Below are 10,867 nucleotides of genomic sequence, written 5' to 3' on the forward strand. Positions count from 1 at the left end.
GTGGGCGTGGCTGGTTCTGAAAAAGCAAGATTGTGCACGAATATTTTACAGCGTCGCCACAGCACTCGCACGTACGGGTTTTATTATACCCCAGTGGAGCGTACCCAGCGACAAACAAAGAGGAGCCTTGTCAGCCAAGATTTCTCAAGACGTAAGATAATATTTTATTTTCATTGCCTTGTTGAAATGTAAATTGATTTGTTTTTTAATTGCATTTTCACAATTTTGCCGGCTTGTCGGTGACCTACATTAGTGATATGGTGTTGCATTTAGTGCACCTGTGCTGGATAGTGGATACAAAATTACATGTAGACTAAACTAAAAATACTGAATGTTGATTTAAAAAAAGAAAAATTATAATAATAATATATATATATATATATATATATATAGCCTGTAATAGTAATGTTAGAATTAACTATTTATCTTTCTCAGTAGGCATAAGAAATAAACTAAATACAATAGCCTATAACCTAATTTTGCCTATTAGGCTGGCAAGGCCGGATAGCCTGTTAAATAAGAATCATAAATGCACACAATTAAAAACGGGTAAGCTCCGAATTGAGTGTCAATGGTAGATAGTTAGATAGATGGATAACGCTCTACCGTGTTTTATTTAATGCTTGGCACATTATCTCAGATATTTTTAGGACTGCATGACCCAGTTTCTGGAATAGTCTCCATCGTTCGCACAGATGACATGCCGTCAAAAACGGAGATGTCATGTGTGAATCTATATTTACATGATTAAAGAATAACTCATGTCAAAATCGCTTGTAATTTCTCAAGCCCCATAGGCGTCAACCACTCCATTGAGGCTTTTATGTCTACTTAATATGGTGAATTTTATCTGTATCGTACTACTGTATCTCTTGATATGATATATGGGTGTCGTATTGAGGACGGGTGACGCTCTTAGTCAGTATTTGACCGTCCTACATAATTTTATGTCCTAATGAATAAGAACGATTTGTTCAATAGGATTATTATTTTTTTATAGAGTATCTTGATACAGGGACCGTTATCCACCAATAGACTGTCATCCTTAACCGATTTAAAATAGCATAACCTACTGACAGGGTGAGGTCATTTCTGCCCTAAATGTTGATTTCATGCTACAGTACTTGCATTTTACCAATTGATTTCATGCTACAGTAATGGCATTTTAACAACAGGATCTTGTCTCAGTTGTCCATTTTCACTATGTGCATTTTACATTAAATTGCTGTATCATTTTGAGTGTTTAAATGTGTGTTTAACCACAGAAGTGTGTAGCCTTGTTATTGTATAACAACGTTAGACTTTATTATGTTATCATTTGGTTTAGGAAATTAACATTCACACCATTCACATTTTCTTTCAGATCTGTTTTGCAGTTGTAAACAGGTAGCCCTGAAATATGATGTTGATGGTGCCCCAAAGCCTAAAAATAAGATGTTTTAAAATAGCATAAATGTGCCCTTGTTTGCACTCTTACTCTTGGGGAACCTATATTTATGGGGTCACAATTAACTTAGTAATGTTCAAAAAGTATTATGCATACAGTACCAGTCAAAAGTTTGGACACACCTAAGCATTCCAGTTTTTTAAAAGTTTTTTTTACTATTTTCTACATTGTAGAATAATAGTGAACAAATCAAAACTATGAAATAACACATATGGAATCATTTTAGTAACAAATCAAAATATATTTCAGATTCTTCAAAGTAGCCACCCTTTGTCTTGATGACAGCTTTGCACACTCTTGGCATTCTCTCAACCAGCTTCATGAGGAAGTCACCTGGAATGCATTTCAATTAACAGGTGTGCCTTGTTAAAAGTTACTTTGTGGAATTTCTTTCCTTAATGCGTTTGTGCCAATCAGACAAGGTAGGGGTGGTATACAGAAGATAGCCCTATTTGGTAAAAGACCAAGTCCATATTACGGCAACAACAGCTAAAATAAGCAAAGAGAAACGACAGTCCATCATTACGTAAAGACATGAAGGTCAGTCAATCTGGATCATTTCAAGAACTTTGAATGTTTCTTCAAGTGCAGTCGCAAAAACCACCAAGCACTGACAAAACTGGTTCTCATGAGGACCGCCACAGGAATGGAAGACTCAGAGTTACTTCTGCTGCAGAGGATAAGTTCATTAGAGTTACCAGCCTCAGAAATTGCAGGCCAAATAAATGCTTGACAGAGTTCAAGTAACAGACACTTCTCAACATCAACTGTTCAGAGGAGATGAGGGCATGAATTTTTATAAAAAATACAAAAAAATCACCTTTATTTAACCAGGTAGGCAAGTTGAGAACAAGTTCTCATTTACAATTGTGACCTGGCCAAGATAAAGCAAAGCAGTTCAACACATACAACAACACAGAGTTACACATGGAATAAATAACAAACATACGGTCAAAAATAAGTCAATATACAATGTGAGCAAATGAGGTGAGATAAGGGAGGTAAAGGCAAAAAAAGGCCATGGTGGCGAAGTAAATACAATAGCAAGTAAAACACAGGAATGGTAGATTTGCAGTGGAAGAATGTGCAAAGTAGAAATAATGGGGTGCAAAGAAGCAAAATAAATAAATAAATACTGTAAGGGGGGAAGTAGTTGTTTGGCCTAAATTATAGATGGGCTATGTACAGGTGCAGTAATCTGTGAGCTGCTCTGACAGCTGGTGCTTAAAGCTAGTGAGGGAGATAAGTGTTTCCAGTTTCAGAGATTTTTGTAGTTCATTCCAGTCATTGGCAGCAGAGAACTGGAAGGAGAGGCGGCCAAAGGAAGAATTGCTTTGGGGGTGACCAGAGAGAAATACCTGCTGGAGCGCGTGCTACAGGTGGGTGCTGCTATGGTGACCAGCGAGCTGAGATAAGGGGGGACTTTACCTAGCAGGGTCTTGTAGATGACCTGGAGCCAGTGGGTTTGGCGACGAGTATGAAGCGAGGGCCAGCCAACGAGAGTGTACAGGTCGCAGTGGTGGATAGTATATGGGGCTTTGGTGACAAAACGGATGGCACTGTGATAGACTGCATCCAATTTATTGAGTAGGGTATTGGAGGCTATTTTGTAAATGACATCGCCGAAGTCGAGGATCGGTAGGATGGTCAGTTTTACAAGGGTATGTTTGGCAGCATGAGTGAAGGATGCTTTGTTGCGAAATAGGAAGCCAATTCTAGATTTAACTTTGGATTGGAGATGTTTTATGTGAGTCTGGAAGGAGAGTTTACAGTCTAACCAGACACCTAGGTATTTGTAGTTGTCCACATATTCTAAGTCAGAACCGTCCAGAGTAGTGATGTTGGGCAGGTGCAGGCAGCGATCGGTTGAAGAGCATGCATTTAGTTTTACTTGTATTTAAGAGAAATTGGAGGCCACGGAAGGAGAGTTGTATGGCATTGAAGCTCGTCTGGAGGGTTGTTAACACCGTGTCCAAAGAAGGGCCAGAAGTATACAGAATGGTGTCGTCTGCGTAGAGGTGGATCAGAGACTCACCAGCAGCAAGAGCGACATCATTGATGTATACAGAGAGTCGGTCCAAGAATTGAACCCTGTGGCACCCCCATAGAGACTGCCAGATGCCCGGACAACAGGCCCTCCGATTTGACACACTGAACTCTATCAGAGAAGTAGTTGGTGAACCAGGCGAGGCAATCATTTGAGAAACCAAGGCTATCAAGTCTGCCGATGAGGATGTGGTGATTGACAGAGACGAAAGCCTTGGCCAGGTCAATGAATACGGCTGCACAGTATTGTTTCTTATCGATGGCGGTTAGGATATCGTTTAGGACCTTGAGGGTTGCTGAGGTGCACACATAACCAGCTTTGAAACCAGATTGCATAGCGGAGAAGGTATGGTGAGATTCTAAATGCTCGGTAATCTGTTTGTTGACTTGGCTTTCGAAGACCTTTAGAAAGGCAGGGTAGGATAGATATAGGTCTGTAGCAGTTTGGGTCAAGAGTGTCCCCCCCTTTGAAGAGGGGGATGACCGCAGCTGCTTTCCAATCTTTGGGAATCTCAGACGACACGAGAGGTTGAACAGGCTAGTAATAGGGGTTGCAACAATTTTGACAGATAATTTTTGAAAGAAAGGGTCCAGATTGTCTAGCCCGGCTGATTTGTAGGGGTCCAGATTTTGCAGCTCTTTCAGAACATCAGCTGACTGGATTTGGGAGAAGGAGAAATGGGGAAGGCTTGGGCGAGTTGCTGTGGGGGGTGCAGTGCTGTTGACCGGGGTAGGACCGAATTAGGCCTTCATGGTCGAATTGCTGCAAAGAAACCACTACTAAAGGGCACCAATAAGAAGAAGAGACTTGCTTGGGGCAAGAAACATGAGCAATGGACATTAGACTGGTGGAAATTTGTCCTTTGGTCTGAATAGTCGAAATGTGAGATTTTTGGTTTCAACCGCCATGTCTTTGTGAGACGCAGAGTAGGTGACCAGATGATATCCGCATGTGTGGTTCCCACCGTGAAGCATGAATGAGGAGGTGTGATGGTGAAGGGGTGCTTTGCTGGTGACACTGTCTGTGATTTTTATTTAAAATTCAAGGCACACTTAACCAGCATGGCTACCACAGCATTCTGCAGCAATACACCATCCCATCTGGTTTGCGTTTGAGTTGGAACGCAGAGTGAAGGAAAAGCAGCCAACAAGTGCTCAGCATATGTGGGATCTCCTTCAAGACTGTTGTAAACGCATTCCAGGTGAAGCTGGTTGAGAGAATACCAAGAGTTTGCAAAGCTGTCATCAAGGCAAAGGGTGGTTACTTTGAAGGATCTCAAAATATATTTTGATTTGGTTAACACTTTTTTTTGGTTACTACATGATTCCATATGTGTTATTTCATAGTTTTGATGTCTTCACTATTATTCTACAATGTATAAAAAATAAAGAAAAACCCTTGCATGAATAGGTGTGTCCAAACTTTTGACTGATACTGTATATCACACAAACATTTCAAGATTAGATCAGATTACGAGGAATGCCAAATCAGGTCATGTTCACAAATGTGCGACTCAACATTATTGCAATCTAGGCCTACAACTTGAACGTTAGGTTTTAAAACACAGAACACTATCACCAGAAAGCTTATGCAACCTGGTTTGCTTCAGTTTGCCAACAGGTTTAAATGAGCAACAAGGATTGACCTAAATCTGTATCTCAAGAAAAAACGACTTGATCCTGTGCCCATTTGTTCTTATGTAATGGCATAGACTTCTCTTAACCTGAACTCTGCTATGGGAGAAAGCCAGTCAAGACAAAACGTTCTCCTAACCAGGACATCTACAGTACAGGGGCCCTTTGGAATAAAGAAAAAAATATCAGGTAGCCATTTGAAATTATAGAGACTTAGTACTTGAATCAAATAGTGACCACATGAGCAGTATGTATGTCTAATCTATTTTAAACTAGGATCCCAAATCGCATTTTAATTTGCCCTCATTCCTTTTACATTCAGGTAAAAATGCTGGTGAAATCAAACAGTGAGTATGACTCCTTCCTCTACTGGAGACAGCCCATCTCAGCCCCGGACCTGTCCGAGCTGGAAGACCTGGGTGTGACCAACAGCAAGCCAACCAAGAAGAGCAAGAAGGCCACCAAGAAACAGAATGCTGCCTTATCCAAGCCAAGGAAGCAGCAAGAGGCACAGGAGGCTGAATTGTCAGAGTACACCACCTTCAACTACTGGAGAGAGCCTATCCCCAGCATCGACCTCCTCGACTTCAAACTGCTTCTGTGAGAACCATCCCCATCTTAGCCTCCCACTGACCCCATCCCCATCCCTCTCCTCACACTGACCCCATCTGGATAACCATGGATTTTAAGTTTCTGGTCACAAGAAGAAGTACTGAATCTGTATTAGTCTGTACTGTGCATTTTTGTTTAGGATCCGACCCTTTTTTTCTTCAATTTTCGCCTAAAATGACATACCCAAATCTAACTGCCTGACCTGAAGCAAGGATATGCATATTCTTGATGCCATTTGAAAGGAAACACTTTAAAGTTTGTGGAAATGTGAAATTAATGTAGGAGAATATAGCACATTAGATCTGGTAAAAGATGGTACAATTTTTTTCCCCTTTGTATTATCTTTGAAATGCAAGGGAAAGGCCATAATGCATTATTCCAGTGCACGCACAATTTAGATTTTGGCCACTAGATGGCAGCGGTGTATGTGCAAAGTTTTAGACTGATCCAATGAACCATCGCATATCTGTTCAAAATGTTGTATCAAGACTGCCAAAATGTGCCTAATTGGTGCCTAATCAAGTTTATAATTGTGCACTCTGCTCAAACAATAGCATGGTATTTTCACTGTAATAGCTACTGTAAAATGGACAGTCTTTAAGCTTTCTGCCCATATAAGATATGTCTATGTCCTGGTATTTTTTTTGTTACTTACAACCTCATGCTAATCACATTAGCCTACTTAGCTCAACCGTCCTGTGGAGGGGACACCGATCCCGTAGAGGATAACCTCCAAATAATACTGAAAGGATGAGGGGTAAATGTTTTAACTTGCAGGTGACTGGCACTGTGAATGACATTCTAGGGAGTTCTGCTTAGGTTTTCTCCACATGCGGGCTACATGACTTGATCACTAATTTCAACAAACATAACTAAGTATAAATGGCAATAAGGTGAGCCTTTAAATTATTATAAATAGTTAAATTGCACACTGACTGCAAGGCTCCTGTCTCACATTAAGGACTTACACATTCATAATTTGTGAGAGAACTTGAGTATGCTACATCACATTTTTTAACAAATGCAAAGTGCTGTCTCATTTTTAGCCTCACTTAAAACAGGCTTGAAGGGTAGTGCCAACCCGAGCCTTGGAGAGTGTCCGCATATTGTATTTATAAGTAGTTATTTATAAGTAGTAGAAAGTAAAGCACCTCCACACAGAACAGATATTTTAAAAGCTCTTAGGGAGCCACAAGCATGACTGTCTTTTGCACTTTGTATTGATTGCCTTGATTTGTTTCAGACACTGAACTGACTGGCTCAAACCCACCCAATTAATTAAGTATGCTGCTTTTAGACTGCCCTAAGTAGGCCTCAACAGAGTGCAATGACTGAGGATAAATGTTAGGGATTCCAATGCAGAGCTGGTCAACTGTTTTCTTTACTTTCTGCATAGACCACTGTACTGTCTGAATGTCAAGGAAAGAATGGATTGAAATGTTTAATGAAAGAAGGGAAAGGAATGTTTTTAATTGTGTCAGACTGATGTTGCACATGGTCTTGAAAGTACGGTAGTACACTTTCTAATTTAGGATACTTTTAATCATAAAGCTAACTTGTGCAATGAGCAGTAAATTCCCAAATGTGACTCATCGTACTTGGTCTGACTTTTCTGAAATAAATGGAGATTAAGATATCCTGTGCATAACAATCCACTTTGTTTACTGTGAGAAATAATCTCAAACTAAAGGACTAGAACATGCAGCATGTTTTGAGGAGATACAGTGCATTTGGAAAGTATTCAGACCCCTTGACTTTTTCCACATTTTGTTATGTTACAGCCTTATTCTAAAATGTATTAAAAAAAAAAATTGTAATCCTCTACACACACTACCCCATAATGACAAAGTGAAAACAGGCTTATTTACATAAGTATTCAGACACTTTGCTATGAGACTCAATTGAAATCCGGTGCATCCTGTTTCCATTGATCATGCTTCAGATGTTTCTACAACTTGATTGGAGTCCACCTGTGGTAAATTCAATTGATTGGACATGATTTGGAAAGGCACACACCTGTCTAAATGAGGTCCCACACTTGACAGTGCATGTCAGAGCAAAACCAAGCCATGAGGTCGAAGGAATTGTCCGTAGAGCGCCGAGACAGGATTGTGTCGAGGCACAGAGCTGGGGAAGGGTACAAAAAAATGTCTGCTGCATTGAAGGTCCCCAAGAACACAGTGGCCTCCATTCTTAAATGGAAGAAGTATGGAATCACCAAAACTCTTCCTAGAGCTGGCCAAACTGAGCAATCGGGGGAAACGGGCCTTGGTCAGGGAGGTGACAAAGAACCCGATAGTGACTGTGATAGAGTTCCTCTGTGGAGATGGGAGAACCTTCCAGAAGGACAACCATCTCTGCAGCACTCCACCAATTAGGCCTTTATGGTAGAATGGCCAGACATAAGCCACCCCTCAGTAAAAGGCACATGACAGCCCTCTTGAAGTTTGCCAAAAGGCACCTAAAGACTCTCAGACCATGAGAAACAAGATTCTTTGGTCTGATGAAACCAAGATTGAACTCTTCGGCCTGAATGCCAAGTGTCACCTTTCGAGCAAACCTGGCACCATCCCCACGGTGAAGCATGGGGTCAGCATCATGCTGTGGGGATGTTTTTCAGCGGCAAGGACTGGTAGACTAGTCAGGATCGAGGGAAAGATGAACGAAGCAAAGTACAGAGAGATCCTTGATGAAAATCTGCTCCAGAACGCCCAGGACCTCAGACTGGGGAGAAGGTTCACTTTCCAACAGGACATCAACCCTAAGCACACAGCTAAAACAACGCAGGAGTGGTTTCGGGACAAGTCTCTGAATGTCCTTGAGTGGCCCGGACTTGAACCTGATCGAACATCTCTGGAGAGACCTGAAAATAGCTGTACAGCGACGCTCCCCATCCAACCTGACAGAGGTTGAGAGGATATGCAGAGAAGAATAGGATAAACTCCACAAATACAGGTGTGCCAAGCTTGTATCGTCATACCCAAGAAGATTTGAGGCTGTAATCTCTGCCAAAGGTGCTTCAACAAAGTACTTATGTAATTGTGATATTTCAACAACAAAAAAATTATACATTTGAAAAAAATTCTACAAACATGTTTTTGCTTTGTCATTATGGAGTATTGTGTGTAGATTGAAGGGGAAAAAACGATTTAATCCATTTTAGAATAAGGCTGTAACGTAACAAAATTTGGATGAAGTCAAGGGGTCTGAATACTTTCCGAATGCACTGTACGTACATAAGTATTAAACAATATTTACACCTTTTGAAATAAATTGAGAAGTTAAGGTTTCATTTCACATTACACTTACAAAAACATGTCATAGGCGAGGTTGTCTCATCAAACCGGCTTCAGTGTAAAAACGACCATGCACCTTATAATGCCTAAAATTGACCGTTTGTGAACAGAAGGTCTTGTTAAATAGGTCAATCTTTTAGAGGCTTCTTGAACACCTCCAACTGCCAGAGTAGGTTATGGACTCCTGTTTTGTCCTTCAGACACCCAGTAAAATATATGGTTTACTGGATAACTACTAGCTTTTTCAGGATTCTCATTGGAATAATACGAAACCACTTCCTTTGGGGCATTTGGTATACAACAACGCTACAGGTTTCATACAATAGTAGACTATGTGAATTAAAAGCTCTGCCTATGACAGTACATGGGACCATTACACATTCATTAAAATACCTACAGTTGACGTTGGAAGTTTACATACACCTTAACCAAATATATTTAAACTCAGTTTTTCACAATTGCTGATATTTAATCCTAGTAAAAATTCCTTGTCTTAGGCCAGTTAGGATAACCACTATTTTAAGAATGTGAAATGTCAGAATAATAGTAGAGAGAATGATTTCAGCTTTTATTTCTTTCATCACATTCCCAGTGGGTCAGAACACTTAGTATTTGGTAGCATTGCCTTCAAATTGTTTAACTTGGGTCAAATGTTTCGGGTAGCCTTCCACAAGCTTCCCACAATAATTTGGGTGAATTTTGGCCCATTCCTCCTGACAGAGCTGGTGTAACTGAGTCAGGAGGAACCATACTTGTGGAGGTCTACAATTTTTTTTCTGAGATCTTGGCGGATTTCTTTTGATTTTCCTATGATGTCAAGCAAAGAAGCACTGAGTTTGAAGGTAGGCCTTGAAATACATCCACAGGTACACCTCCAATTGACTCAAATTATGTCAATTAGCCTGTCAGAAGTTTCTAAAGCCATGACATCGTTTTCTGGAATTCTCCAAGCTGTTTAACGGCACAGTCAACTGACTGTATGTAAACTTCTGACCCACTGGAATTGTGATACAGTGAATTATAAGTGAAATAATTTATCAGTAAACAATTGTTGGAAAAATGTGTTGTGTCATGCACAAAGTAGATGTCCTAACCGACTTGCCAAAACTATAGTTTGTTAACAAGAAATTTGTGGAGTGGTTGAAAAACGAGTTTTAATGATTCCAACCTAAGTGTATGTAAACTTCTGACTTCAACTTTAGGTGCAGTGTACATTAGTATTCATTGTAGCCTGTTCACTTACACTGACAGACATAGGTAAAATGTTGAAACCGTTTTTATTCATTGATTTTACATAGTTCAAATCCACAGTAGTTACTCTATAACCGTAGATATAGTAATACCAGCATTTAGTTAATTGCAATGGTTTACTGCCTTTCTACAATTAATGAATACAGCGTTTTTACTGTAGCAATTATTGCGAATGGCAACATTCCTTGCAGGTCTCGAACCCGAGTCTCCTAGCACGTAGGTAGGCAAGACCTGCTAACCACCGCTCCAATAAAGGTTAACCCTTTTGGTGGAGCTTGACAGGCCTACCTAGGCAAGTGTCAGTACACCAGTTTCTAAACCCAGAGGCGCTTGACTTCCGGGAATGCTTGTCAAACAGACCAGGCCAAGGTTTGAGAAGTCAATGAGATATTTAAAAAATTATAGTAAAACATGATTCATTAGTTGTTCAATTTCTCGAAATCTAAAGGCACAACCTAGATTCAAGCCAATGTCTTAAGTAGTTGAACATGTTATTACTCCAACCTCGTGAAAGTGACAAACTGACACGTTTAAATATATTTTCTGAAACGTTTGAGTTGACGGCCTGCACATTCTCAGT

General features: G+C 40.3%; 1 protein-coding gene across 2 annotated transcripts; it reads left to right on the forward strand.

The window, feature by feature from the left end:
• The first annotated feature begins 37 nt into the window (after positions 1–37).
• On the forward strand, positions 38–7,376 carry LOC111955134 (protein AF1q-like). Of its 2 annotated transcripts, XM_023975232.2 has the most exons (3): positions 38–151; positions 5,206–5,317; positions 5,451–7,376. In XM_023975232.2, exon 3 carries the CDS (start codon positions 5,457–5,459, stop codon positions 5,730–5,732), a length of 276 nt encoding a protein of 91 aa, XP_023831000.1. In that variant the 5' UTR covers positions 38–151; positions 5,206–5,317; positions 5,451–5,456; the 3' UTR covers positions 5,733–7,376. The 2 variants fall into 2 exon arrangements, with proteins under 2 accessions (XP_023831000.1, XP_023830999.1); XM_023975231.2 differs by lacking the exon at positions 5,206–5,317 and having other exon boundaries at positions 40–151.
• Positions 7,377–10,867: the final 3,491 nt, after the last annotated feature.

Source organism: Salvelinus sp. IW2-2015, linkage group LG30 (genome assembly GCF_002910315.2).
Source record: "Salvelinus sp. IW2-2015 linkage group LG30, ASM291031v2, whole genome shotgun sequence".
NCBI classification, from domain to species: domain Eukaryota; kingdom Metazoa; phylum Chordata; class Actinopteri; order Salmoniformes; family Salmonidae; genus Salvelinus; species Salvelinus sp. IW2-2015.

Bases quoted from the DNA above. Each gene is read 5' to 3' on its own strand.
- LOC111955134 (XM_023975232.2), top strand. From the start codon at position 5,457: ATGCTGGTGAAATCAAACAGTGAGTATGACTCCTTCCTCTACTGGAGA.